The following is a 27687-nucleotide window of genomic DNA, read 5'->3' as shown; positions in this document are numbered from 1 at the left end:
GTTTCTTGCACATAAATTGATAATAATTAGATGGATCCGAGATGACCCTCCAACAAAACGTGATTAACAAAGTTATTACTACAGAACAGTATATGAGAAGGGGATTTATTCTAAAAGAAATGCAGGAGCCAAAAATGAGAGAATCTGGGCCCCGGGGCTGGAGACTTCGGGCTTCCAGCGTGTCAGTATGAGACTGGGTCTTTGTCCTGGATCTTCTCTTCTCGGTATAATGAGACTCACTGATCTTATTCATATAAAAAGCATCTGAGTAAAATAGAAACGGTCTAAATATGAGGAGCTTGTCTGATTTATAAGTCATTGTATAAAGATCTATGGAGACAGCGCTATTCTTCTGTATATAGTGTGATGATGCTGTGGCCTTAATATTTCTGTACATGACGTTTCTGTATAGATAATGTTACCCCAGCATTCTGGATTAAGAAAAGGTGTGTGAGGGTGGGGGGGGTTCCCCATGTGAATTTTTCTTAGTGGTCAACAGATTATAATTTTCAAGTAAAACATTTCTCACCTTGTCCATATGATGGCTTATACCCTTGTGAGTTGTGTGATATTTAAAAAGAAGCCATTTGTGTATAAAATATTTCCTTCTTTCTGAATTTGTCAATGGTTTCTCCCTTGTGAAATCTTTGGTGTTTAGAAAGATTTGATTTATGTCCAAAACATTTCCCACATTCTGAACATGAAAAAGGCTTCTCCCCTGTGTGAGTTCTCTGATGTGTGACAAGATTTGATTTTATGTTAAAACACTTCCCACATTCTGAACATGAATATGGCTTCTCCCCTGTGTGAGTTCTCTGATGTTTAACAAGATTTGATTTTTCGTTAAAACATTTCTCACATTCTGAACATGAATATGGCTTCTTACCTGTGTGAATCCTCTGGTGTGTAACAAGATACGATTTTTTGTTAACACATATCCCACATTCTGAACATGAAAAAGGCTTCTCCCCTGTGTGAGTTCTCTGGTGTGTAACAAGATGAGATTTGTTGTTAAAACATTTCCTACATTCTGGACATGAATATGGCTTCTCCCCTGTGTGAATTCTCTGATGTGTAACAAAATGGGATTGATGTGCAAAACATACCCCACATTGTGAACATAAAAAAGGCTTCTCCCCTGTGTGAGTTCTCTGATGTTTAACAAGATCTGATTTTTCAATAAAACATTTCCCACATTCTGTACATGAAAAAGGCTTCTCCCCTGTGTGAGTTCTCTGGTGTCTAACAACTTGTGATTTTTGGTTAAAACATTTCCCACATTCTGTACATGAAAAAGGCTTCTCCCCTGTGTGAGTTCTCTGGTGTCTAACAGCTTGTGATTTTTGGTTAAAACATTTCCCACATTCTGCACATGAAAAAGGCTTCTCCCCTGTGTGAGTTCTCTGGTGTCTAACAACTTGTGAGTTTTGGTTAAAACATTTCCCACATTCTGTACATAAAAAAGGTTTCTCCCCTGTGTGAGTTCTCTGGTGTCTAACAAGACCTGATTTTTTGCTAAAACATTTCCCACATTCTGTACATGAAAAAGGCTTCTCCCCTGTGTGAGTTCTCTGGTGTCTAACAACTTCTGATTTTTGGTTAAAATATTTCCCACATTTTGAAAATGAATATGGCTTCTCCACTGTGTGAGTTCTCTGGCAACTAACAGATTCTGAAGAAAATCTTTCCTCCTCTGTCCAAACTTTTTTATGGATTCTTCGATATTCTGAAGTTGAAACTGCCTTCTTTGCTGTATGAGCACTTCGATTTTTAATGCCTTTTTTGTGATATATATTTTTTGTAAGAGTCTGTGATGAATCAGAATGTAAGACTTGTTTAAAAGAATCAGATGATAGATCTTTGCTGTGAAGGGATGATGGTATATCTGGCGTAATGACATTGACTTCAGTTATATCTTGTGTGATATCAAGGTCATCTGATTTAAAAACTGAAGATGTCAGTTGTGCCTCTAATCTCCTGGTACAGCCATCTGCCAAGAATAAAAAATATTTTTAATAATATATACAAATTTAAATACATAATTTATAAAATAGCTTGTAATGCCATCATGAGCATCCCCTTAATGTCCTGTCCCTTTTCCCAAGTAGTGACGCTGGCAAACTTACCATCCTGGCCGCCCATCAGTGGCTTCTATGTCCCGGGTCCCTGTCGCCATCTCCTAGGGCCTGAAAACACCATGCAGGTCTCCTGGGAGTGCGCAAGCATGTATTCTTTTAGGGCCAGCATGCCATAAACTGGAAGAGCATCTCAGCCTATGGCTGAAAAGCACTAGATATTTAAGGCATATTCCCCCTATGGGAGGTGCCTTGGCAATGTGGTCTATCCTTTGAGACACGTGGCTAGTTGTCAGATCTCATTCCGTTTGCTGAGCCTTATGCTGTGTGTGCTAACACATTTCTGTATCCTAGTATGCTCTGTGCCAGCTGTACCTGCTGCATCTACCAGTAGACCATGATGTTCAACCTTCTTTGTTAATTTTGCCTCCCGTGTATTGGAATAATAAACCATCAAATAGTGTTTTGTAGGGCAAAATTATACCAAACTGCTACTTTGTCAATAGAGAAATGAAGGGTTTCCACAATGGTTGTAGCTGAAAGACTCTTGATTATAAAAGAGATATGACTTCATCATCCAATCCAGCAAAATCCCAAAGCCAAATGACCTCAATGCTTTTCAGCCTTGTAGTGGCCCAATCACAGTTACTAGTCACATGTTTGGCATTGCCACAGGGAAGAACACACATAAAATTTTACAGTCTGTGTGTCTTTCAGAGCACAAGCTGGACACCATGTGTTGGACAGTAAAATGACACATCGTCAATTGTCACTCTACAACAGGAGTCTGAAACTCGGCTGGGTATATGGACTGCGCATAGAAAAAAAATAATAATTTGGAGGACCGCATTCTTTTCAGGAGAAAGTGACATTTTTATTAGTACCATATTTTTTTTTCTATACATATTTGGATCACTGTTTTTGAACATTTTTATTATAACAAATGTGCATTTTTTTGTTTAACTATAAAAAAAACTTTTGATGGTAAAAACATTTTTCATGCTTTTATTTGATTTTTTTTTTTACAATTTATCCGCCTTTTTTTTTAAAGTAGTACAGTTTTACAATTAGCACCATATAGTAATTGTGGTCAACATCTTGTAGTAATGTTGCCATCCTGGTCCTCATATTTTAGTTATGTGCCCATCCTGTTCCCCTTCTTATAGTAATCTGCCCATCCTATTCCCCTTCTTATAGTAATGTGCCTATCCTTGTCCCCTTCTTGTAGTAATATGCCCATCCTGAAGTAATATGCGTATCCTTGTGCCCATCTTATAGTAATGTACCCATCCTTGTGCCCATCCAGTAGTAATGTGCCCATCCTTGTGGCCATCTTGTAGTAATGTGTCCCATCCTTGTCCCTTTGTAGTAATGTGCCTATCCTTGTCCCCTTTTTGTAGTAATGTGCCTGTTCTGCCTTATGGCAGCCTGCTAATAGTCATTCATTGCAATTTCTGTTACAACCCCTAGAGGTCGTTGTTATTCTTTTGAATTGCTGAGTTTTCCTTTAAGCAAAATGTATTCTGTGTAACAAACACTATCCCCTGAGCTGAGAAGAAGCCTGCAGCCATTTTCTCTTTGGATTTGTCAGGAAAGGACATGCCGACTTACCTCTCTGTACATTTACCCCTGCCTAGTGTAATCCGGTGAGCAAATCAAATTACATGTGTTAGTGATAGAATCTTAGATGGAAAAGTGTAGTAAATGCATTGTACATTGTAATTCTACACCTTTAGTGTCATCCCTGTCTTGTTTGTATAGATAAGATTTTCTGTGTTGTAGCTGCAGTGACCTTTCACCTAGATTCTCATTATAACTGCATCTCATATACTGTTATGCTATTTTAACACTGTATTAACACTGTACTGACTGTAATCATTTTCTTGTTATAATTTTTACCCGTATAAAACTATCTTGGATATGCCGTATACCGTATTCAACTGCATCTTGGATATACCGTATTCAACTGCATCTTGGATATTCCAATATTCACTGTATATTCCACGGATACTGCAATCAAGTTCACGTTACCAGCTAATAAATCAAGGCTATTGAACTCCACAGTCTGTTTATTTGAAATATGAACGAGGGTTTAGCTGTATGCCGGAGCATACACGGACAGCATTACATGAAAGAAGGCAGAACAGTAAAAACGGACACTGACCGCAGGCGGTAGTTGAATAGACTGCATGGGACCGCTATCACCCACACTGCACCGCATACGGGTACTACAGCAGACGCCATACAGCCGCAGGGATCAAGACCGCAGTCCTCCCCAGCAAGCACGACACCTTTCCCGCCACGCGGAACCCGTTCACGTATAGACCCAGCTTTTCCACCCAAGTTATCATCAATCCACAGCTGAGTGCACAATGTCTGCATCCCGAGCACCCTCAGTCAGGAGAAGGTCCCGAGCAAGCTGCTCTAACAAGTCTTCAGTGAAAGAGTTCGCTGCTCTCGCTCGTGCAGAAGCTGAAACTGCAAAAGTAAAATCCACCTTTGCTGCACAAGAGATGCAACTAAAGCTAAGACAAGCAGAACGAGATGCAGAAAGTGCACCCCTGCAAGGAGATCGAGACGCAGAAAGTGCACGCCTGCAAGCAGATCGAGAAGCAGAAAGTGCACGTCTGCAAGCAGATCGAGAAGCAGAAAGTGCGCGCCTGCAAGCAGACAGAACACTCTTGGTAGCTGAACAAGAAGCTGAAAAAGCACGCCTGCAGGCCTTTCTGGACAAACTTATTGCAGAAAAGGAGGCAGCAGCGGTAATAGCCAAAGCAGAGTTCCTGGAGGCCGTGGAGTATTCTGAATCCGAGGAACGCAGCAACGTACTTGGACCAGATGTAGCGTAACAAGATCCAACCCAACGCGTCTCAGAGTATGTCCACCAGCATCCCGGAACGGATGACAACCCTGATCCACGACATCGAACAGCCTATATTGACTACCAGAGACTTCATCCCGAACTGCAGTACTGTAAGCAAGAAAGTATGCAGCAGTTCGACGTCGACTACAACTACAGTTCTACAGAACAGAAGGTATCACCTCTATCCCGAATTAGAGGGACACCCTTTGCTTCAGAACGGTATTATACAGACTACCCTGAGACTGAAGCCCCTAAAAGGTATGGTGATACACCACACATTAGACATGACTATAACACACCAGCTCGCACCAGCACCAACCAAGCTACCATGGACTTTGCAAAGTTCTTTGCTCGCCGAGAACTGGTTACCAAGGGACTTGTAAAGTTCACTGACAAAGCTGAGAACTATAGGTCATGCCGAGCCTCGTTCCAGAACACCATTCAGGGTCTGGACCTTTCTTGTAGCTAGGAGTTAGATCTCCTAGTAAAGTGGCTTGGGAATGCCAAACGACTAAGAGACATTAATATAAAGCATCCAGCCACAGGCCTACATAAGGTGTGGGAAAGACTTGATGAATGCTATTGGTCCATAGAAGCCATTGAAAATGCTTTATACCAAAGAATTGATGGTTTTCCTAAGATAGGGCCTAAAGGTTATCAAAAACTTAGAGAACTGAGTGATTTGTTGATAGAGTTACAGGTTGCCCAGGAGGAAGGAAATTTGCCCGGATTGGCTTTCCTGGACACTGCCAGGGGAGTTAATCCGATAGTGCAGAAACTTCCTTACAACCTACAAGAAAAGTGGGTCACATGTGGTTCACGGTACAAACAAATTCATAATGTGCCTTTTCCTCCTTTCACTGCATTTGTAAATTTTGTTGTTCAACAAGCTAAAGTCAGAAATGACCCCAGTTTTGACTTCACCCTGTCGTGTCCCACTACCCCCGGTGTCAAACTCAGTAGGACACCCGTGGCAGTCCATAAAACTAACATTGTTTCCACAGGACCCTCTCAACATGCTAGTCAGCCACCTCCAGAAGAGAACAGACCTCAAGATGTCAGTAAGCAGTGTCCGCTACACAAGAAACCGCATCTGCTACTAAAATGCAGAGCCTTCAGGGAGACGTCTTTAGAGGATAGCAAAGGTTTCCTCAAGGAAAACAACATCTGCTTCAAATGCTGTGCTACAACATCACACCTCGCCAGGAATTGTGAAGCTAGCGTGAAATGTGCAGAATGCAGCAGCACGGATCACAATACAGCCTTACACCCTGGAGCACCCCCACGAGTGTTGTCACAAGCAGAGGAGCACAATGCCAAGCAGAAGGATACTGACGTGGACTCCCCTGAGGTCACCTCTCAATGTACCGAGATCTGCGGAGGACCCATAGGAGGAAGATCCTGTTCAAAAATCTGCCTTGTCCGAGCCTACCCAACAGGCCATAGGGACAAAGCGATCAAGATATATGCAATCCTGGATGACCAGAGCAACAGATCGCTAGGCACGTCCATCTTCTTCAACAACTTCAGCATTGTAGGCCCCGGTTCTCCCTATTCCTTGAAGATATGCGCAGGTACTGTCGAGACGGCGGGGAGGAAAGCAACCGGATACAAAGTGGAGTCTGTAGATGGCCAGATCTGTCTATCATTGCCGACCATACTGGAGTGCAATCAGATTCCCGACAACAGGTCTGAGATACCTTCACTGGAGGTAACTGCTCATCACCCCCATCTGAAGCGTATAGCTCACCTGATACCTGAGTTGGACCCAGTAGCCCCAATAGCTTTACTCTTGGGAAGAGATATACTACGAGTTCACAAGACTAGAGAATACATCAACGGCTTCCAAAACTCTCCATACGCACAGAAGCTTGATCTTGGATGGGTCATTATAGGAGACGTCTTTCTAGGAGGAGCACACAAGCCGACCTCAGTCAACAGTATGCTCACCAATACATTAGAAAATGGACGCCCATCTCTCTTCCAGCCATGTCAGAATAGTCTGCTGGTAAAGGAGTTACCGTGCAGCAAACCTCTGCCTTGCCCTTTCTCAGTTCCTTCCAACGAAGACCACGCTTGTGAAGGTGAACAAAACAACATAGGGTGTGCAGTCTTCCACAGGACAAAGGAAGACAACAAGACAGCGATGTCCATAGAAGATAGGATGTTCTTGGACACCATGGATCGGGAAATAGTCAAAGACAAATCAAACAGTTGGGTCACACCACTACCACTTCGACCTCGGAGACGACGCCTACCAAACAACAGGGAAATGGTCTACAATCGCTTCATCTCTCTCAAGCACAAACTTCAGAGGTCACCTGAGACAAAAGAACACTTCTTTACCTTCATGGAGAAGATCTTACAGAACAACTACGCGGAGTTCGCACCCGCACTTCAAGACTCCAAGGAGTGTTGGTACTTACCTATCTTCGGTGTGTACCATCCCAAAAAGCCAGGCCAGATAAGAGTGGTATTCGACTCGAGCGCCAAATGTGAAGACGTCTCGTTGAATGATGTCCTATTGTCGGGCCCAGACCTCAACAACAGACTCCTAGAAGTACTACTCTGTTTCCGCAAGGATTCAGTGGCATTAATGGCTGACATACAACACATGTTCCACTGTTTTCTCGTCAAAGAGGAACACAGAAACTATTTGAGGTTCTTCTGGTATTGCGACAACGACCCCGATAAAGGCATTGCAGAATACCGGATGAGGGTACACATCTTCGGGAACAATCCTTCCCCAGCAGTCGTTATCTACGGACTCAGAAATTCCGCCAAAGAGGGTGAAGAAAAGTATGTGTCAGATGTCAGATCCTTCGTAGAAAAAGACTTCCATGTAGACGACTGCCTGAAGTCCACACCAACAACTGAGGCTGCAATCAGTCTGCTAAAAAGGGCTCAAGAAATGCTTGCTCTGTCTAACCTGAGGTTGCAAAAAATTGCCTCCAACAGCCGAGAATTGATGGAAGCCTTTCCCTCTCAAGACTATTCCAACGATCTAAAGGACTTAGACCTAAGCATTCACTCCCTTCCTATGCAGCGGAGCCTAGGATTGCTTTGGGATTTGAAGAAGGATGCCTTCACCTTTCAGATCAACAAAGACGAGAAACCCTTCACGCGCAGAGGAGTTCTTTCTTTTGTGAATAGCTTGTACGAACAATTGGGATTCGTGGCTCCAGTAACTATCCAAGGCAAGATGATGCTAAGGGACTTCACCCAAGAGACATCTGATTGGGATGACCCACTTACAGCAGAAAAAGCAGATCTGTGGCCTGAGTGGAGGAAGTCTCTCAAAGCCTTGACCGACCTACGTGTAAAACGATCGTATGCTCCTGTGCCATCCACGGAAGTCAAAACACAAAAACTTTGTGTCTTCTGTAACGCATCAGTCAAAGCGATTGCAGTAGTAGCGTACCTCAAAACCACAGATGCGAATGAACAGAGCCACATCGGTTTCGCTATAAGCCAGGTAAAACTGGCGCCACTCCGTGAACACACAATACCCAGACTTGAGTTCTGCGCTGCCGTCCTCGCGGTTGAATTGGCCGAACTTATCTCAGATGGGATGAGTCTGGAGATCAAAGACGTCGAATTTTACACAGACAGCAAAGTGGTACTTGGGCAGACCACGCGACTAGATCCGTTGCACCAAGTCATCTGAGAGACACTACATGGTTCACAGGTCCTGCCTTCTTGCACCGTTCGATGCCTAACATCAGAGAGTCTCATACATTTGAGCTAGTGGACCCAGATGACGATGAAGAGCTTCGTCCTCAAGTGTCTGTTCTACATACAGTGACATCAAGTAATCACCTCAAATCTCATCGATTCAGCAGGTTCTCGACTTGGAAGTCACTCGTTCGAGCCATCGCTTTTCTACTTCATGTAGTTCTTTCCTACAAGATAACACTACCTACAAGTCAGAGACCTTGTAGAGGATGGCATCACTGCAAGCATGCATTCACCGCTTCTAATCTGGAAAGAGCTAAGATCATAATACTCCGCATTATACAAAATGTAGCCAATGTCTTTTGGGACAGATGGAAAAGGCAGTACCTCTCCACTCTGCAAACCAGGACGAAGTGTCAGAAAGACCACCCAAACCTCAAAACTGGCGATGTTGTACTTGTGAAAGACAGTCAAGCACATCGGAATGAGTGGCCACTAAGCCTAGTCACCAAACCTTTTCCCAGCAAGGATGGGAAAGTACGTAAGGTAGAAGTCAGAGTGTGCAAGCTTGGGGAGAGCAAACTGTTCCTCAGGCCTGTAACCGAACTTGCGTTACTGATTTCCCCAAAAGAACCAAATAGTGGCATCCGTTGACGACAAGCAGGGAGTGTTCTGCCTTATGGCAGCCTGCTAATAGTCATTCATTGCAATTTCTGTTACAACCCCTAGAGGTCGTTGTTATTCTTTTGAATTGCTGAGTTTTCCTTTAAGCAAAATGTATTCTGTGTAACAAACACTATCCCCTGAGCTGAGAAGAAGCCTGCAGCCATTTTCTCTTTGGATTTGTCAGGAAAGGACATGCCGACTTACCTCTCTGTACATTTACCCCTGCCTAGTGTAATCGGGTGAGCAAATCAAATTACATGTGTTAGTGATAGAATCTTAGATGGAAGAGTGTAGTAAATGCATTGTACATTGTAATTCTACACCTTTAGTGTCATCCCTGTCTTGTTTGTATAGATAAGATTTTCTGTGTTGTAGCTGCAGTGACCTTTCACCTAGATTCTCATTATAACTGCATCTCATATACTGTTATGCTATGTTAACTCTGTATTAACACTGTACTGACTGTAATCATTTTCTTGTTATAGTTTTTACCCGTATAAAACAGTATCTTGGATATACCGTATTCCGTATTCAACTGCATCTTGAATATTCCTATATTCACTGTATATTCCACGGATACTGCAATCAAGTTCACGTTACCAGCTAATAAATCAAGGCTATTGAACTGCACAGTCTGTTTATTTGAAATGTGAACGAGGGTTTAACTGTATGCCGGAGATTAACAGCGTTATGTGAAAGAAGGCAGAACAGTGCCCATCCTTCTCTCCATCCTGAAGTAATATGCCCATCCTGTAGTAATCTGCCCATCCTTGTTTCCATCCTTTAGTAATGTGCCTATCCTGTATGTGCCCATCCTTGTCCCCATCCTGTAGTAATGTGCCCAAACTGTAGTAATGTGACCATCCTTGTCCCATTCTGAAGTAATGTGCAAATCCTTGTTCCCAACCTGTATAATGTGCTCATCCTGTAGTATTGTGCCTATCCTGTAGTAATGTGCCCATACTTGTTCCCATCCTGTGATAATGTCCCCATCCTTGTGCCCATCCAGTAATAATGTGCCCATCCTGTAGTATTGTGCTCATCCTTGTCCCCATCTTGTAGTAATGTGCCCATCCTTGTCCCCATCCTGTAGTAAAATCCCCATCCTTATGCCCATGCTGTAGTAATGTGCCTCATCCTTGTCCTTTTTTACTAATGTGCCCATGCTTGTGCTTTTCTTATAGTAATGTCCTAGCCTCCTATTGTGGCATTCTTCACATACACACAAAAACAACAATCTTCTCACCTGTCCTCTGTTCCCTCGGCGTCCTCTTCCCTGCTTCTTGCGGCCTGCATGCATGTGGACCAGGTAACAATCACGGTCGCTGTGAGCGCTTCATCTGAAATTCAAATAAACATTTTGCCAGCTCTGGGAAGTCAAGCTCTCTCTGCACAATTATTTAATTGACAGCTGCTGGTCAATCAGAGGCAAGTAACTGAGGTCATACACGTCAGCTGCTTGCCTCTAATTGGCTGGTGGCTGCCAATGGAATAGTTGTGCAGAGAAATCTCTGCAGTGTCGGCAAAATGTTCATCTGAAATAAAGCGCTGATGGCTGCAGCCCCTGCCGTAATCTTCAAGGAGGGCACCGGCCTGTGGGCCGCAAGAAACGGCCTGAGGGACCACATGGCATATTTGAGACCCCTGCTCTAAAATATCCACTTCTTGCTAATTTCCTGAGACTGCCTGTGGGGGTCAAAATAGTCATTTAGACTAAAGCAGAATATGGTAAATGTTATTTATTGACTATATGTGTTGGTATCACTATTTGTTTTAAGAGCGTCCAAATGCAATGTTTGAACATTTCTAATTCGCTAACATTTTTGGCAAATTTCAGGGTTGCTTTTTTTTAATAAATACAAAACAAATCAACCTAACATTACAACTAAGATAAAGTAGAATATGCCAGAGAAAAAAAATCTCAGAAATACAAAATTGCTTACCAGTAATGCGTTTTTTTCTGAACCCATGACAGCAACACGAGAGAGGGGATCCGCCCTTGAAGGACAGGAAACCTACAGGATAAAAAGGGCGGTACCTCTCCCAGCATCAGTTGATTACAGAGAATGAAAGGCCATCCGGTAAAAGGAACATTGTTATGACATAAAACCGCAACCATCATACATTTATGTGAAGAGGAGTGAAAAACAAAGTACTGGTATACACCAGGTGCAGAGAGGGAATGTAAGGGTGCTGTCATGAGTTCAGAAAAAACGGATTACCGGTAAGTAAATTTGTATTTTTCCAGCACCCATGACAGCACCACGAGAGAATTACAGATAGGAGAAAAACCTTAGGGGGGGACTACAGCCAGTAGAACCCTCCTCCCAAGGTGAGGTCAGTGAAGGAGAAGTCCAACCTATAGTGCTTGCTCAAAGTGGAAGGTGAAGGCCATGTGGCCGCCTTACAGATCTGCTAGATGGTGACCTCCAATCTTCCAGCCTAGGAAGATGTCATCGCCATCGTGTAGTGCGTTTTCAGCCCTGCAGGCACCTGCCTATGACTAGCTGAGTAAGCGACAGAAATAGCTTCTCTAATCCACCTAGCTAAATCTCTATTAATTGCTCTCCCCCTAACTAGACTCTCTCCTCTACAGTCCATCCTTAATGCAGCAGCCAGAGTCACCTATCTGGCTAACCGCTACTCAGATGCCTCTGCTCTGTGCCAGTCATTGCACTGGCTGCCCATATATCACAGGATCTAATACAAACTGCTTGTTCTCACCCGCAAAGCTCTCCACAGTGCAGCACCCCCCTACATCTCCACCCTCGTCTCGGTCTATCACACCACACGTTCTCTACACTCTGCAAATAACTTTCGACTAACATCCACACTAATTCGAACCTCCCACTCCCGGATCCAAGACTTCTTCTGAGCTGCACCAATCCTCTGGAACCCTCTACCCCAAGAAGTTAGGACGAATCATAACTTACTCAGCTTCAGACGCACCCTAAAAACACATCTTTTTAGGGCATCCTATTCACACTCCCAGGCCGAACTAAATTCACATAGTCCTTCCACAACTTCTCAGAACATAACCCCACGTCAAATTCCATGGCCCAAAAAATGAATCTCAAGGTTGTGGCCAACTGGTCCAGGAAGCCATTATCTATCCACCATTTCCTTGAGATGGTTGGATTGTCATTGTAAATAAACACTTGTACCCCCCCCCTCCACAATCTCATTGTAGATTGTAAGCTTTCACGAGCAGGGTTGTCTTTTTTTTCCTCTAAATATTGTATTTTCTATAACTGTTACTTGTTTGTATATGATCCTCCTGAATTGTACAGCGCTGCGGAATATGTTGGCGCTATAGAAATAAAGATTATTATTATTGTATTATTATTATTATTAAAGTGGATGAAGAAGCTTTGAGCCTTTCCTATTACTTTAACACAGTACAAACAAGGACTTGTCTTTCCTCCAAACACTGGAGTCTGACAGGTATACTTTAAGGCAATGTCTAACATCCAAGCAATGCCACCCTTCCTCCTCCTGACTATCATAAAAAGGATGGAAGAACAATATCTTGAGACTTATGCAACCTAGAAACTACTTTTGAGAGATAAGCAGGGTCAGGTTTCAGGATCACTCTATCCTCTATGGATAGGGCTTGGATGTGACTAACCCTGCGTGGTGATGTTAACCCCTTCACCCTCGGTCGTTTTCCATTTTTCCGGGGTTTTTTTCCTTTCCTTCTTCCGAGAGTCGTAACTTTTGTACTTTTCTGTCAATCTTGCCATAAAAAGGCTTGCTTTTTTGCGGAATGAGCTGTACTTGTAAATTAAAAAGTGCAATCGCACAATAGTTTTGGGGATATTTATTCACCATGTTCACTATATGATAAAACTGATGTGTTGGTGTGATGACTCATGTCAGTATGAGTTTGTAGACACCAAACATGTATAGGTTTACTTTTATCTAAAGGGTTAAACAAAATTCCCAAGTTTGTCCAGAAAAAGTGGTGCATGTTTTGCTCTATTTTACCAAACCCATAGCGTTCTCATTTTTCGGGATCTATGGCTCAGTGATGGCTTATTTCTTGCGTTTCAGGCTGACATTTTTTTAACAGTACCATTTTTGCGCAGATGCCACATTTTGATCGCCTGTTATTGCATTTTGTGCAAAATTTGCGGCAACCAAAAAACTTAATTTTGGCGTTTGGAATCTTTTGACGCTACGCCGTTTACCAATCAGATTAATTGATTTTATATTTTGATAGATCGGGCGTTTCTGAATGCAGCGATATGTGTATATGGGTTTTTTTTAACCCTTTAATTTTCAATGGGCCGAATGGTGGATGATTTGAACTTATATTTTGTTTTTTTTATTTTTTTTTTTTTAAAAAATTAACTTTTTTTTAAAATTTTACCAGGTCCCTTAGTGGACTATAATGATCAGCAGTCTAATCGCTCTTCCATTTCTCCAGATCACAGCTACACAGCTGAGATCTTGAGAAAAGCTGCTTTACTCTCATACACGACAGTCTGCCGGCAGTGAGAGAAAGTGACTCATGATAGCTACAGGAGTCATCACATGACCCTGTGCTACCATGGCAACCACCGGAAGTCACATGATCACGTCACGTAACGTCGGATGGAGCTGGGTAAGTTATGCTAATGTCATCGCGCTGTTACATCTCGCTGTCAGATTTTGGCAGCGAGATGTAAGGGGTTAATAGGCACAGGTGGAACGCAATTCCACTCGCGCCTGGCAGTCGCACATGTCGGCTGTTGAAGTCAGCTGATATGTGCACGGATCGCCTACGGGGATTAACCTCACACGATCCATGAAATACCCAGTACGTCATGTGTCGTGAAGAGGTTAAGGCTGTCAGGATGATAGTCTCTCAGGGATAGATTTTTAAGTGATATGGATTTTAAAGGCTCAAATGGGGGCTTTGTCCATGGCTGACTGCACGAACTCAAGGTCCCATGGGGGTAAAGCTATACTGTGCTGGGTTGTGGCTCTAGAACATGCCCCAGAAAACCGGGAAAACCAGCGATCTCCTGCTAGGTCATAGATGTAGCAGGCAGTCAAGGAAAACACCTGAACATTTAGGCTATGTGCGCACAGTGCGTTTTTCGCGGCGTTTTTGCGCATTTTTCGGGTGCGTTTTTGGCCTTAAAACTGCATGACTTTGCTTCCCCAGCAAAGTCTATGAGTTTTCATTTTTGCTGTCCGCACACAACTGTTTTCTTAAGCTGCGTTTTTGAGCTTGAAAAAAAAATGGACATGTCAATTCTTTCCTGCGTTTTTCTGCGTTTTCCACCCATGCATTGGAAAAACGCAGCAAAACGCAGAGATCAAAATCGCAGCAAAACGCAGCCAAAAACGCACCAAATCGCGGTAAAAACGCATGCGTTTTTGATGCGTTTTTTCGACGCAGGTGCGTTTTTGTGCGTTTTTAGCGGCCAAAAACGCACAAAAATGCAGCGTCAAAAAAACGCACACACCGTGCCCTAAACCTTTCTTGATGGAACTCTAGGATGACCGCAACTGGCACTGGGCCATCTGGACTTGCCCCTGTGGACGATAAAGATTCCATCAAGGTTCTGTCGTAGATCTCTGTCATAACTGCTTTTCTGCACTGCATAAGGCTAGTTAGTAGACCAGGAGAGAATTCCTAGCTTTTTAAAAACGACCTTCCAGTTTCCACGCCGTCAGATTTTAACCTGCTTGTCAGAGGGTGGAGAGCTGGGCTTTGGGAGAGAAGGTCTGGCAGTTCAGGCAGAAACCATGGCCTGATTATTGACATTTGATTTAGCCAATAAAACCACGGTCTCTTTGGCCAAAAAGGGGCTATCAAGATTAATGTTGCCCTTCCCCCCGGACTTTCCTTAGAACTGCTGGAATCAGTGCATTAAGAGGGAAGGCGTGAGCGAGGCCGAAGTTCCATTTGATAAATAGAGCATCCACCGCGTGAGGTTGACTCCTAGGATTTAGAGAACAGAACCGGTGGACCCTCCTGTTTGTTATGCTCATGAAGAGAACTTTCTACGGGACACCCCGTATTTCTCCTATATGATCAAAAATGGACTGTTTCAACATCCATTCACGTACCCTCATCCTGCTGTGACTGGGAAGTCTGCTGTACAGGGACTTCAGATTACCCTCTGCTAGATGTAAAGTCATGATTGCTATCTCCAGTAGTGATCTGGAAAAAGTACCCCTTTGCTGAACCAGGTATGCTCCTGCTGACTGATTGCTTGAGAGGGCTTTCACATGATGACTAGTCCGAGAGGGTAGGAACAGACCTACTGCTTTTTCTACTGTGAGCAATTCCCTAGTATTTGAGGAAACACAAGCTTCTCTTCCAGAACACACTCCCTGGAGCAGACGACCCTGCAGGTGAGCCCCACAACCCTGTAGACCTGCGTCAGTGGTAAGTACCTTGGACAACTGGTTCATCCAAGGCATGCCGTTACTTAAGTACTCCAGAATCCTCCACCAATGCAGGGATGTGACTGATGGGCTGGAGTATAATGTTCTCATCCAGCTGACATTCGAGAATAGTCTGATTTCCCAGGCTGTCCCACTGAAGGACTCTGGTATGTGCCTGAGTCCAAAGAACTGCCAGGATGGTGAACGTAAGAGAGCCAAGCCGGGACATGGCTCCTCTGAGAGACAATCCTGGGGGTTTTGTCGCTCATTCCACTTAGACCAGGAGATTCTCCAGTTTGGATTCTGGAAGGCGACACACTTGAGTATCTAAATCCAAAGTGAACCCCAGAAAAATCTGAACGTACTTGGAGATAACCTCGATTTTTCAAGGTTTATAAGCCATCCCAATCCCATCAGGAAAGAGTACACCTGTTGTAAAGGGCTGGCACAATGTTGGGCAGACCTGTTGATGACCAGGAAGTCATCCAGATAATGATTGAAGAGGACTTCCTTTTATTTTAGATGAGCTGTTACCTCCGATAGTATTTTCGTAAGACTGGGCGCTACTGCCAGCCAACCGGGAGGGGCCTGTATTAGAAATGCCTGATCTTCCCTTCCATGTACAGAGCTACTCTGAGGAACTTTTGACACTGGATGCCTATAGGGACATGGTAATACGCGTCCCTCAGATCTACTACTGTCATGTGACAATATGGAAATAGATATTTCACTGTGGATCCAATTGACTTCATCTTGAAGCTCTCTATGTGCAGATGACTGTTGAGGGCTTTCAGGTTTATTATTGTCATACATGAGTCGTCAAAATTTTTCACCAACAAAAGGGGTGGAATAGAACACCCCTTCCTCTTGTCGGGGAACATCCAATAGAACCGCCTTTTGCCACAGGTTTCATATTTCTAAGGCAAGCTGTTTCCTTAAGGCCCCGTCACACTAAGCAACATCGCTAGCAACATCGCTGCTAACGAACAACTTTTGTGACGTTGCTAGCGATGTTGCTGTGTGTGACATCCAGCAACAACCTGGCCCCTGCTGTGAGGTCGTTGGTTGTTGCTGAATGTCCTGGGCCATTTTTTAGTTGTTGCTGTCCTGCTGTGAAGCACAGATCGCTGTGTGTGACAGCGAGACAGCAACAACTAAATGTGCAGGCAGCAGGAGCCGGCTTCTGCAGAGGCTGGTAACCAATGTAAACATCGGGTAACCAAGAAGCCCTGTCCTTGGTTACCCGATATTTACCTTTGATACCAGCCTCCCCCGCTCTCACTGCCTGTGCTGCCGGCTCCTGCTCTGTGCACATGTAGCTAGCTGCAGGACACATCGGGTTAATTAACCTGATGTGTGCTGTAAGTAGGAGAGCAGGGAGCCAGCGCTAAGCATTGTGCACTGCTCCCTGCTCTGTGCACATTTAGCTGCAGCACACATCAGGTAATTAACCCCATGTGTGCTGTAGCTAGGAGAGCAAGGAGCCAGCGCTCAGTGTGCGCTGCTCCCTGCTCTCTGCACGTGTGGCTGGACACTGGTTGCTGGTGAGCTCACCAGCAACTCGTGTAGCCACGCTCCAGCGATCCCTGCCAGGTCAGGTTGCTGGTGGGATCGCTGGAGCGTCGCAGTGTGACAGCTCACCAGCAACCTCCTAGCAACTTACCAGCGATCCCTATCGTTGTTGGGATCGCTGGTAAGTTGCTTAGTGTGACGGTACCTTTAGTGAAGCTCTTGGAGGTGTGACTACAAAATTCTGAGGAGGGAACCTTTGGAACAGTAGTTTGACACCAGATCTCAAAAGGCCTAGAATTCACTGCTTGAGAATGTCCTCTCCCAGGATGGAAGGAAATGAGACAGTCTCCCCCCCGACTTGGGGGAACAAGTCATAGGTAGGATCTTTTACTATCTTTAGAGGGTCCCTGAAACATGAAACCCTTCCCATGCCTTTTTCCGGTCCGACCAACTACTTTGATACCTGGTTGGGGCCCGTCGACCAAATCTTTTCAAAAAGGACTTTCTGAAGGTAGGAAAGGATGGGTTTGGAAATCCCTTTTTGTTTTCGCCCACTTTCTCTAATATATCAACCAAAGCTGGGCTAAATAAGTGTTTCCCCTGGCCAACACTTCAGCCAAACTTCTGGCTGCATTTGATAGGGCTGCTGATTTAACCATTAGCTTGGTTGAGTCCATAGATGCATCCGCAATGAAGCATGCTGCTCCACGTAATAAGGGGAGAGATGAGAAGATACTCTCTTTTGGAGCTTTATCCCTTAGCTGATCGTCGAGTTGTTTAATCCGCACTGACAGACACTTTGCCGTGCAGGTAGTTGTAATGGCTAGTCTCAAAACCCCAGCTGAGGACTCCCAGGCACTCTTGAGGAAGTGGAGAGCTTCAACGTCTAGAGGGTCCTTCAAAAGTCTCCATATCCTCAAAAAGGACAGAAAACCTGTACTTTAATTGGAAAGCACAGTTGCTTATTTTTGTTCTAGGGCCCCAAATAAAACATCCTGGTGGGCTTTCCTTCAGAAATGACCATCGTGGACCCGACCTTATCTTGCCCGTATCCTCTATAGGGAAATACTGTTACCTGCGACACCATCACAAGTTGTGGAAAAGAAAAATCCGAGGATGTACACTCCTCCTTGGATTTGTCTGACTCCTCCGAGACAGGGGCAGACTGCTTGGACCTTTAAGTCCATCCTCTCCTCCATCCGTCAGGGACTTCAGGGAACTTTGGATCTCTGCCCTAATTATTACTCTTAAGTCTTGAGGCAAACCAGGGGGTCCTCTCGTATGCTGACTGTTTTATACATCCTTGGCTAAGTCTTCTAACCAGCTATCAGGTACCTCCTGTCTACACAAAGTACACCCTTTTTCGGATAGGTCATTTTCAAGGTTTTTCCTGATTCTTAGAAAAGACAAGAAAAAAAACAAAATAATCTCTCTTTGCAAAGTGAGCTTGCACGAAGGTCATTTACCACTCTGATGTAAAGAGATGGCACCGGATCAAGAAGAAGAATCATGTCACCTGAGAAGATGTCCTCTGGAGGCTTCTCATTCGCCAGGTCTGCTGAAGCTGCGGCTCTGTTGCCCAACAATTCTGTGGTGGCTGGTGGATCTTCCCCTGCTGCCACTTCTGATATTTAGGGATGGCCTGTAGTACAGGCAAAAGCTGCTGCTGTCATCCATCCTGCTGGAGGGGTCAGACTGGAGCTTACCGCTACTCTTACTATCTAACTGCCATCCTGGGAGTGCTCAACAGTCCGCTCCAGTATGCCTCCCCTGACTTCCGGGTTGAAACGTCACCAGCATGCAGCATCATCAGGGCACGCCATTCAGGACGCTACCCGTGATGGTGCTGCTGCACATGCTCGCGCACAACAGCAGTCCCCGGGGACTTACTGTGGCACTTCCAGGACACCTGCGCCGGCTGCAGCAGGGTCCATGCCGTACCTGACTCGACCGACCAGGGCCAGATAAATCTCCCGCCGGGGACGCTCAAGGTTCAAAGCTGTCTAGAACTCACCTGGTTCTGACTGCATGCGGTGGCTGTGATTCGCAATATGTCCTTGCTACACTGCTCCATCCTGCAAGCCCTCTCAATGGCCACAGCATGACTCCTGTCAGCAGGCCATAGGACAGAGTCGCTGCACAGATATAGCCGCAGGGGGCTGCTGTGGCGTGTGACTAGGGGTGAGTAGGATGGTGCTGCTATCCACGGACTGCACCCTCAGCCTCCCTGCAAGCTGCGGCAGGACCCATGATGCTGCCCTCCGACCGGCTGCAGGGTGACGCTGTTGCATACAGATACAGCCGCCATGGGCCTGCTGTGGCGATCCATCAGCACCTCTGCCGGCTGCAACAGGACCCGTGTCGCTGCTAGAACCGATCGGCCAGGGCTGGGTTACTTTGAAGGCTTCGGCCCCTAAGGAATATCTGGAACCCCCTATCCTGGCGGTTCCATGTTCAAGTACAGGAAACCAACTGATGCGGGGAGAGGTTTCCCTTTTATCCTGTAGGTTTCCTGTCCTTGAAGGGCAGGTCCCCTGTCTCATTGTGCTGTCATGGGTGCTTGAAAAACACTGGGATCAGATTAAGCATTACAAAAGGTGTTACCATGTAAAGTGACAGATGTCAGATTGGAGAAATGGGGTTTGGATAGGAGCAGAAAACTGGCTGCAGTGGAAAGCCATGAAATAAGAGCGGCTTTGGTACTAACTACTATAGAGAAAACTATGACTATAGACAATAACACCGCTACTAAAATGACCGCCCTCCACCCCGACAGCCTTCACCGTCAGTGATTTAGTAACTAGAGGTGACACATCTGGAGTAATTACAGTATGTGGCTCGGGGGCTCTCGGCAATCCAAACTATTGTAGGGGCCAATATCTGTCAGAGGAGTTTGTTCAACAAATATCAGACATTTATTTTCTGCTTCTCGGACTTAACAATAGACGGCTCTAGTACAAGTTCTTATATAATGGACATTTGTAGAATTCAAAGAAAATATCTTTCAGGCTCTTGAAGATAAAAATATCAAAACTTATTAATGGCGAACAAATATAAAATAAATGATGTTACAGAGCAAGCTTTCCAGACTATTTAGGTCTCTTCATCAACTACAAGATTATTATTTTGTTTCTCCCACTGAGAGCAATCAATCTTTATTCACTTGGTGAACACGGCACCAAACTAAGAATCTAGGAGGTCACCAGCATCATTACCCTCCGCTTTCTCTTAGGGGTCCACCATACAGATTAGATTCTTCTTCCCATGATTTTCTAAGTTGTCTGCACATTCTACGTACGCGGTCATTTGGCTTTACAGATTAGAGATCTGGGCAGCTCAAGGTTAACTTCTTCTAATTTCAGGGGATAGGGTGGATCCTACCTGTTAAGGGTGCTTTACACGAGATGAACTATCGTGCAATGCATCGTCTGGGTCACGGATTTCGTGATGCACATCCGTAATCGTACACGACGTCATCTCGTTTAACACCTCTGAGCGACACAGTATCGCTCACAAATCGTGAGTCGTGTACGTGTCGCTCAGTTCCATAATATCGTTTATTTTCAATGGCGCTGATTGTTCATCGTACCCGAGGTAGCACACATCGCAGTGTGTGACACCCCGGGAACGATGAACACATCTTACCTGCGTCACGCGGCTCCCACCGGCAATGCAGAAGGAAGGAGGTGGGCAGGATGTTAACGTCCCGCTCATTTCTGCCCCTCCACTTCTATTGGCCGGCGGCTGGGTGACGTCGCTGTGACGCCGAACGTCCCTCCCCCTTCAGGAAGAGGATGTTCGCCGCCCACACCGACGTCGCCCAGGAAGTGAGTATGTGTGACGGGGGGTTACCAACTTTGTGCGCCACGGGCAACGATTTGCCCGCGACGCACAAATGACTGGGGCGGGTACGATCGATCGTGAAATCGCACGATCGGTCGACCAGTGTAAAGCAGGCATAAGATCCGGCTGATACAGATCTCACTCCAACAGAAGTGCGTCCAATACCCAAAATAATGAGGACAGTTTTGGGTGGGGGAGCATGTGGTGGTCTAGCAGCAGAATGGTGACCATTTGATAGGGCCGTACTACAACCCTGATAAAGCAGCCACAGCCGGTGACTGAGAAGAATCTGTGACTTCTCTGCATTTAGTAGTCACTACTCACCTGGGCGGTTATCTGTAGGAATCTCCTCTTTACTCCGCTCATCACCCCTCACATATGTCTCTGTAGTATTAATATGGGTCAGATCTTCCCCCTGAAACAAATAATGTAAAAGTCACAGACAGATGGAGAAGTCACATCTATGATCAGCTCTAATCCTGCCATCTCTACCGCTCTCATTACACAAGTATAACACATATAATACTGGAGGATAAAACAAGACTGAGCACAAGACCTTCACAGCCGTCTACACATCATAGGGAGATTTCATGGCACCTTCTCTCCATCTACCTGATCATCCTGAGGAACATCGGGATCTTCTTGTTTACAGTCCTGTGGGAGAAGAGGACGGGGACATCTTTCTGGTGTTGTCCTCTTACTGGATAGAACTGGAGGAGACACATACAGGGACTGAATTCATTCCTTACATACAGATAATTATAGGCCGTGTGTATTTAGTCCTGTCTATTACCTATTGATGTGAGAAGCAGGGGAACCTCCATCATGACGTCCTTGTACAGATCTTTGTGTCCTTCTAAATACTCCCACTCCTCCATGGAGAAATAGACGGTGACGTCCTGACACCTTATAGGAACCTGACACATACAATGATACCGTCACCCCCGATCCCTTCATAGCGTTACTGTATAATGTCCAAGCATTCCCAGCAGTGTCACCTCTCCAGTCAGCAGCTCAATCATCTTGTAGGTGAGTTCTAGGATCTTCTGGTCATTGATGACCTCATGTATCGGGGGGTGAGGTGGAGGCCCCGTGATTGGGCTCAGGGGTCTTCCCCATCCCTCATACACAGGGGCCTGACAGCAGTCACTAGAGGTCTTCTTCACTACTGTGTAATCCTGGTTATGGAGAGACACAGTAATAAATCTCACTCCAGACATTTCCAGAGTCCTCACCTCTCCAGTTCTGTCCATCTGTTATTCCCATAGATAAGAATGATGTAATGTGACGTCATCAGAATCTCTCACCTCTCCAGTAAGCCGGAAGAGGATCTCTAGGGTGAGGTGTAATATCCTCTCCGCCATCTTGTCCATGTCCATATCCATCCTTGATGGGTCAATCAGGAGAATTCTCTTATATAGAGGATCTCCACTGAGATGATCCGATATTGTAGGGACCTGAATGGGTAGAAGATGATGATGTAACATCATACAAATCAAAAAGGTCCATGGAGCCTCTGTTAGGAGTCTCAACACCAGCCAGATATCCCTCCGGGAAGGGCCCAGCCAAGGGGTGACTCTTTTTAGGAGACCACCATAACCACCATATTAAGTGGCCCTTATAGTCAATATCCAACTTTTTGACAAGTTTAAAGATATGACAAGGGAGATTCCAAGGCCAGGTATCCATCCACAGACAGCTGTTTCGGGGTATTGCCCCTCATCAGTGTGGAGTAGGATTCTGGCTGGGTGGGAGCAATGCCTAGTAGACCAACAAAACAAAACAATCACTGATCTCGGGGAGACCAGCCAGAGAAAACACTGCCGGCAGCCAGCGAGGGCGCTCAAGACTGTGAAATCCTAGGTGCATTGCTTCCCAGGTGATTGTTTTGTCTTGTGAGAGTGAGAGCCGAGGGTCGGAAAGCCAGGAGGTATCGTCAGGAGCCGGAGGGGAGCAGAGTCCTAGTCAGATAGCAAGCCGGGGTCGTAAACCAAGAGGACAAGTAAGTATAGAGGGAGTGGAGATGGGATAACAAAGCAGAGACCGGGTTAGGGAGACAAGACTGGAAGTATGGAGGTCAGATGTAACATCATAAAGAATCCTGTACAGTAATATAATTACTGGAGACTTTATATCCGATCACTGGCCGCAGAAATAACGCTAACATGTTGAAGACAATTCATGGTTTTGGGGCTGTAGGAACCGAAATAAAGATTCTTGATCCAATAATATTAAGAGGCGGCTTTTACTCCACATATATGGCACGAGACCATTTTATAAGTATTCGCCTGTTGGAGAATTTTTTTTTTTTAATGTTTGCCATGGTTTGCGGGGTTTTACTGTAGAAAAATGACACTGAAAAAGACGTGGGTGTGTGGGTGGAAAAGAAAATCAACCAGGGCCAGGAAGCTGCTGCCAAGGCAGATAAAATAATAGGATGCATTGAACGAGCCACAGATGATCCAGAAAAGAACAGTTTTGCCTCTATACAAGTCACTAGTGCGGCCACACTTACAATATTCTGCACAATTTCGGGCTCCAGTGAATGAGGGGGACATAACTGTACTAGAGCGGTATGGAACTGAATGATCCAAACCTGGGTTTTCCAAGCAAATTTGTGGGCTCACCAATGAGCAGTGAAGCACATCTGTGATCCTCCAGCTGAAAATGTGGATCCTAGGCTGATGTCCTGCAGAATGAATGTGGTGACAGGAGAAAAGCCCTTTTTATACCCTCAATTCTCATTTCAGAGTATTGTATCCTACAGGATTGGTGGGAGATGGCTGTTCTCTCATTGATTCAGTTCAATCTGACTGCATAATATTCCTCTAATTGACATAGTCAAAGAGGCTGAGGCAATCCATATTTCACAGGCAATAGGGCTCTGGTCATTCTGAGATGAAACAATGGCTAACTTCTCTTACTTTGCTAATCAAAGGCACAATATGTCTGGCCTATTTAAGAACAGTTCACCCCTCACACAAATCTCCAGATGCTGAGTTGTCACATATAGCCGAACTGCAAAATGACAAAGAGATGGCCGTCCACCTAAACCAACATCCCAAGCAAGGAGAGCACTAATTATGGAGAAGCAGCCAAGAGGTCTATGGTCAGTGGAAAGGCAGGAGAGATCCAGAGCTCAGGAGGAAAATCTGTCCATAGGACAACTATAAAGGCCACTTTACACACAGAGATAAATATGTGGCAGATCTGTGGTTGCAGTCAAATTGTGGACAATCAGTGCCAGGTTTGTGGCTGTGTACAAATGGAACAATATGTCCATGATTTCACTGCAACCACAGATCTATCAAAGATTTATCTCTGTATGTAAAGTGGCCTTTAGTCATAAACTCCACAAATTTGGCCTTTATAGAATAATGGATATTTTTAAAAGCAAAAGAATAAGAAATGAAAATTGCTTCACAGACATCTTCATCCAATTTACCTGAGATAGAGCTGTTTTATGAAGTAGAAGGGACAAAAATGTCACTTCTAGATTTGCACAGCTGGTAGACACATCCTCCAAGAGACTGGCAGCAGCAATTGCAGTGAAAGGTTTGTCCTGCAAAGGATTCACTCAGGGGTCTGAATACTAATGCACATCAAAATTTTCAGAGTTAAATTTCTTAACATATTTAGAAATTCATGTATAATTTTCTTTATACTTCACAAATGTTTGCTACTTTGTGTTGTTATCACATAAAACCCCAATAAAATCCATTTTTTGTGGCTGTAATGTGAAAAATGTGGAAAAGTTCACCGGGTATGAATAGTTTTTCTTGCACCATTTTGAAGAATTTGAATCAAAAAAATAATAAAGGGAAGACAAAAAAAATTGACTTAGAAAACACCACAATTGATTAGATGGATGTGAGTTTTGTGGGGCGGAGCCCGTTATACCGGCAGACGGGATGTGACCGGAGGCAGAAATATTCACAGAAGGGAAAGATTTTACACTTTCTAGATAAATCCTCTCTTCTCGGGATGTAACGGCCTCTAATGCCGGGATCACACGACCGGATAACAAATCATCACAGCTTCATCCAGAAAACTAGGACAAGTCTTTTCTTATTTGTCATCCATATACAGTCTGGTATTTACAGCCGCTATTAATAATTTACAAGACCATTTACAGCTTCCTCCATTACAGAACTGCAATGTACCCGTAACACAATGTCTGCTGTATGGTGGAGCTGGTGGGAATCTGAGGGTTTGTGCAGACACAGACCTGAATGGACGAGTCTCCTCCGATTTACAGAAGACACTAGAGGATGCTGGGATTATTCTCACACGCAGATTCTGTCAGTGAGAAAGAAGAATCCCCATCTGCACTGCTACATCCAATAACAATGGTCTGAGGGCGAGACGTTGTGTTATTTTATGGACAGCACTGAAAATACAGTAGTGTGTACGAGGACTAAGGCTAAGTTCACACTTCCGTTGTTTTGCATCAGTCCCAATCCGTAGCCTTGAGGAATTACGGTATCCTGCAAAATATTTTGCAGGAATCCTGTTTTTCCCCATAGGCTTCTATTAGTGACGGATTGTGACTGATGATGCTGCATCGCGGTCAGTCGTTTTTTAACTGACCGCCGGGCGGGAGCAACGCAGCCTGCAACGTTTTTTGAGCAGCGCGATCCGTAGGATTTCGCTGCGCATGCACTCTCTGGCTCCCCGCCCCCGTAACCAGGATAAACATCGGGTAACCAAGCAATGCGCTTTGGTTAGTTACCCGATATTTACAGTGATTACGGGGGCGGGGAGCCAGCGCTAAGCTGGTATCCAAGATAAATATTGGGTAACCAAGCAAAAAGTTCTTTGCTTTTAGTTACCCGATATTTACCCTGGATACAGTGTGCAAGGAGGCCGACACTTCACCACTCGGCTCCGCCCCCTCCCGCACTCCGCATGTGTACACACACTCACACACACACTCACTCACTTGTCCCCAGCCCTGCAGTCCCCACGGCACTGACGTCCTCAGCTCCATGGCCCCGCTCGGCTCCGCCCCCTCGCGCTCCGCCCCCTCCCGCACTCCGCATGTACACACGCATGTAGACACACACACACATACATACACACACACTCACTCACCTGTCCCCAGCCATGCAGACCGCGGCACTGACGTCCTCAGCTCCGCCCCCCAAACTCCACCCCCGCACACAACGGAGTCCGACAAAGAAATTCTTTTCTTTGTCACCGTTGTCATCCGTTGTACAACGCATCAGTCACATGCGTCAAGCAACGCATGTGACTGATGCAGAACAATGGAAGTGTGAACTTAGCCTAAAACGAATCATCAAAGCTCTTATCTCTCCTAATCCTGCCATCTCCACCACTCTCATTACACAAGTATAACACATATAATACTGGAGGATAAAACAAGACTGAGCACAAGACCTTCACAGCCGTCTACACATCATAGGAGATTCCATGGCACTGTCTCTCCATCTACCTGATGATCCTGAGGAACATCGGCATCTTCTTGGTTACAGTCCTGTGGGAGAAGAGGACGGGGACATCTCTCTGGTGTTGTCCTCTTACTGGATAGAACTGGAGGAGACACATACAGGGACTGAATACATTCCTTACATACAGATAATTATAGGCCGTGTGTATTTAGTCCTGTCTATTACCTGGTGATGTGAGGGGCTGGGGAACCTCCATCATGACGTCCTTGTACAGATCTTTGTGTCCTTCTAAATACTCCCACTCCTCCATGGAGAAATAGACGGTGATGTCCTGACACCTCATAGAAACCTGACACATACAATGATAACGTCACCCCCGATCCCTTCATAGCTGTATAATACCCCAGCATTCCCAGCAGTGTCACCTCTCCAGTCAGCAGCTCAATCATCTTGTAGGTGAGTTCTAGGATCTTCTGGTCATTGATGTCCTCATGTATTGGGGGGTGAGGTGGAGGCCCCGTGATTAGGCTCAGGGGTCTTCCCCATCCCTCAGACACAGGGGCCTGACAGCGCTCACTAGAGGTCTTCTTCACTACTGTGTAATCCTGGTTATGGAGAGACACAGTAATAAATCTCACTCCAGACATTTCCAGAGTCCTCACCTCTCCAGTTCTGTCCATCTGTTATTCCCATAGATAAGAATGATGTAATGTGACGTCACCAGAATCTCTCACCTCTCCAGTAAGCCGGAAGAGGATCTCTAGGGTGAGGTGTAATATCCTCTCCGCCATCTTGTCCCTGTCCATATCCATCCTTCACGGGGCAATCAGGAGAATTTTCTTCTATAGAAGATCTCCACTGAGAGGATCCGATATTATAAGGACCTGAATGGGAAGGAGATGAGCCAATATGTAAAATTAATGGAGATAAGGGAGGTGAGATATAATTTGGGTACTAAAAAATAATCAACAAGAAATGTGCTATGTAAACAGTACAACTGTAAAAGTTCTCTGAACGGAAAAATAAAAGAGTAATTGCTCCTGGAATAAGAGTAGGAAAATACAAAAGAGCAAAAACAAATAATTTCCCAGTTTTTCGGTTAAGAACAGGGCAATGGAATTAGGATTCGATGTATTCTTGTTTTTAACAGAAGACGAGGGGCGCACACATGTCGTACGGATCTGTGCACTCGCTGACGCACAGTTTACCACCCATTTCTTGTATAAAGGCAGCAAAATGGGAAAATTAACCCCATTAT

At 45.0% G+C, this 27687-nt stretch overlaps 1 protein-coding gene across 1 annotated transcript; it reads right to left on the bottom strand.

The window, feature by feature from the left end:
* On the bottom strand, window positions 1-27076 carry LOC142258813 (uncharacterized). Its single transcript, XM_075331404.1, has 9 exons — window positions 26855-27076; window positions 26655-26778; window positions 26474-26571; window positions 22326-22475; window positions 22017-22196; window positions 21812-21935; window positions 21631-21728; window positions 21343-21433; window positions 1-1990 (listed from the first exon to the last, which is right to left on the bottom strand). The coding sequence occupies exons 1-9, from the start codon at window positions 27074-27076 to the stop codon at window positions 573-575; spliced, it is 2505 nt and encodes an 834-aa protein (XP_075187519.1). The 3' UTR covers window positions 1-572.
* Window positions 27077-27687: the final 611 nt, after the last annotated feature.

Source organism: Anomaloglossus baeobatrachus, assembly GCF_048569485.1.
Source record: "Anomaloglossus baeobatrachus isolate aAnoBae1 chromosome 5 unlocalized genomic scaffold, aAnoBae1.hap1 SUPER_5_unloc_12, whole genome shotgun sequence".
NCBI lineage: Eukaryota > Metazoa > Chordata > Amphibia > Anura > Aromobatidae > Anomaloglossus > Anomaloglossus baeobatrachus.
The sequence above is the reverse complement of the archived record's forward strand: the minus strand, read 5'-3'. Positions and strand labels throughout refer to the sequence as shown.